Below are 2,983 nucleotides of genomic sequence, written 5' to 3' on the forward strand. Positions count from 1 at the left end.
ACAATGTAGGTGTTACCATTAAGAATCATTCAAACCATAGCAAGCAAATATGTACATCAATACCATTAATAAATAATTCTATTGTTTTCATTAAATTTCCCCAAAATAATACAAATCCATGTTTATACTATATTCGATCACCAAGGATGAATTTGAGCATCACAATTATATTTATTGCTAGTAAATATCATCAAGGTCAGAGAATCCAATCCCATTTCATCACCTATTGCAATGTCCCTAATTTGGATTTCAGTGGCTCATGAGGGTTTTCACCCAAATCTTCAAATCTACCATGGAATAACTGGATTGAGGTTACAATCATCAAAACTACCTAAGGAAGGTTATAAATCAATACCCCCAATCATTATATCTCATCAAATACGACATAGGGTTCTTACCCAATTCACCAAAATGATATGTAGGCTAAGTGATGAGGATATTTTACCTTGAAAGATTTTATTCCTTCTCTTCTGTAACTACTAACCAAAGGGTTTCATAACCACTTAAAGTTACTAGCAACTTCATTATGAAGTCCATGGTTATCTGTTCCTATTTCCATTTCGAGATTGATGGTTGTTGTGGTAGACCAGATAACTTCTGGTACTCTGCCTTGACTTTGGAACAAGTCAAGCATTTACTAACATGGATGGAAATCTCTGCCTTCATGTTGTGTCACCAATAAAGCTTATTGATATCGAGATACACCTTATCTGATTCAGGATGTATCGAATATCTTGACTTAGGAGCTTCATTCAAGACTAGACTCCTGACTTCACCCAACTTTGGGGTCCAAATTTGTTTAATGAAATAACATGTTTCGTTTTCTTTGAGTTCAAACTGTTTGTCCATGCCTCGCAGGTTTTCTTCTATGATATTCTCAGGTTTGAGTGCTTCCAGCTGAGCATCATGAATTTGGGTGGTGAGGTTTGAGTAAGTGATTAGGTTTAGTGCCTTTACACGAAGAGGCGTTGCTTGTTCTTTCCTGCTTAAAGTGTCTGCTACGACATTTGCTTTACCAGGATGAATACGAATTTCGTATTTGTAATCATTTAGCAATTCGAAACAGTTTTGTTGTCTCATAACGAGCTCCTTCTAGTCGAATATGTGTTAGAGGATTTTATGGTTGGTGAAAATGATACACTTTGTTCCGTAGAGGTAGTGTCTCCAAATCTTTAAGGCAAACACTACGGATCCCAACTCTAAGTTGTCGGTAGTGTTGTTGGTCTCGTTTGAATTGAGTTGTCTAGATGCATATGCAATGACCTTATTCCTTTGCATCAGTATGCATCCTAACCCTTGGTGTGAGGCATCGCAGAATACAACAAAGTCATATGTTCCTTTTGGAAGAGACAAAATTGGTGTAATGCACAAAACTATTTCAATTGCTAGAAGGCAAACTCTTGGATATCTCCCTAATCAAAAATTTTGTCTTCCTGGGTTAGTGCGGTGAGAGGCCTGACTATTTTGGAGAAGTTCTCGATAAATCTCTACTAATAGTCCGAAAGCCCTAGGAATTGGAGTACCTCGGTTGGCGTCGTTGGTCTACCCGAATGGCATAACTAGAAACTCGTAGTGACTGTACTGAGTCCTAAATGTCGTCTTTGGAATGTCTGCTTCTTGCACTCTAATTTGATGGTAGCTGGATATTAGATCGACCTTCGAGTAACTGCAGGATCCCTGTAGTTGGTCAAACATGTCATCGACCCTCGGGAGTGGACATCGATTCTTGATGACGAGTTTGTTCAAATATCGATAGTCAATGCATATCCTGAACGATCCATCCTTCTTTTTGACAACAATACTGGGGCTCCCCATGGAGAGAAGCTTGACCGGATAAAGCCTTTGTCAAGAATTTCTTGGAGTTGACTGGGGAGTTCTTGCATTTCCGATGGAACCATATGATAAGGAGATCTTGCCATTAGTATTGCACCTGAGATTAGGTTTATTTGGAATTTGACCTGTTTGACTGGAGGTACTCCAGGTAGATCCTATGGAAATACGACCGGGTAGTCGCACACTTGCGGTATTTGTTTGATTTCCATATCCTTGTCTCACATATCCACCACGTGGGACAAGAAAGCGAAGCGTCTCTTCTGCAAACACTTTATTGCCTTGATGCAAGAGATGATTCTTAGGTTTTTCCCAGGCTAATGTATATTAATCACATGAGTTTTGTTGTTAGGTAAAGTAGTCGGACGACTTTTTCGGAACATAAAATCTCCGATCGATAAAGTGATAACCATCCATTCCGATGATCACATCGAAACTTGCAATGGTTATAGGATTTAGGTTGACGTGAAAGATGTGGTTATTCAAGAGTATAGGTGGAGGCAATTAGTAAGTATTTCTAAGGTGCTTTCTAACAGGCTGTTTGCTGCTTCTACCATGTAAGCTTTGTTAATTTTGCATGATTTATGGTTAATCATGCTTCTAAACATATGGGAAGTAAACCTTCTATCGGCACGAGTATCAGATAATACGGAAGCATAAATATTGTTGATCAGAAACGTACGAGAGACCACCGTTGGTTCCTGGCGAGCATCTCCAGCACCTATCACAATTGCTCATCCTTAGCCACTTTGATTCTTCAATTTCGACGAGTCCTTACCGAAAAGCCCTGGTTGATTGCATTCGAAGAAACTTCGGCTTCTTCTTGCAGTAGTGGTTGAGGTTGCATTATTTAGGGCCTTTCTTTACTACTTAGAGGTGTGGCCTCTCAAGTCACAGATGTTGCAGACTATACAATTTCCGACATGGTGGAAATTATACTTGGTATAGTGAGGTAAAGTCCAGAGTAGGCCTTTGTTAGAGTGGTAGTGTTTGTGATCGAGGTGTACATAGCCAGAGGTTTTGGATTGGGTTTGCGTTGTTTGAAGTTTCTCTTTAACTTGTTTCGACATCCCCATTTTCACGGTCAGAAAAGACTGATTTGTTTATGTTTATTAAAAAATCAGAGTATCCTTTTTGTAAAATAGTATTAAGG

General features: G+C 39.1%; 1 protein-coding gene across 1 annotated transcript; it reads right to left on the reverse strand.

Annotated features, from left to right (window-relative positions):
• Positions 1-672: 672 nt before the first annotated feature.
• On the reverse strand, positions 673-1,080 carry LOC145039346 (uncharacterized). Its single transcript, XM_078987415.1, has one exon. The coding sequence runs from the start codon at positions 1,078-1,080 to the stop codon at positions 673-675; it is 408 nt and encodes a 135-aa protein (XP_078843541.1).
• Between the last annotated feature and the right edge of the window lie 1,903 nt (positions 1,081-2,983).

Source organism: Lactuca saligna, chromosome 4 (genome assembly GCF_052625555.1).
Source record: "Lactuca saligna cultivar CGN05327 chromosome 4, ASM5262555v1, whole genome shotgun sequence".
Lineage (NCBI taxonomy): Eukaryota > Viridiplantae > Streptophyta > Magnoliopsida > Asterales > Asteraceae > Lactuca > Lactuca saligna.

What these genes read in the sequence shown, in the direction of transcription:
- LOC145039346 (XM_078987415.1), bottom strand. Translation starts at nt 1,080, where the DNA reads ATGAGACAACAAAACTGTTTCGAATTGCTAAATGATTACAAATACGAA.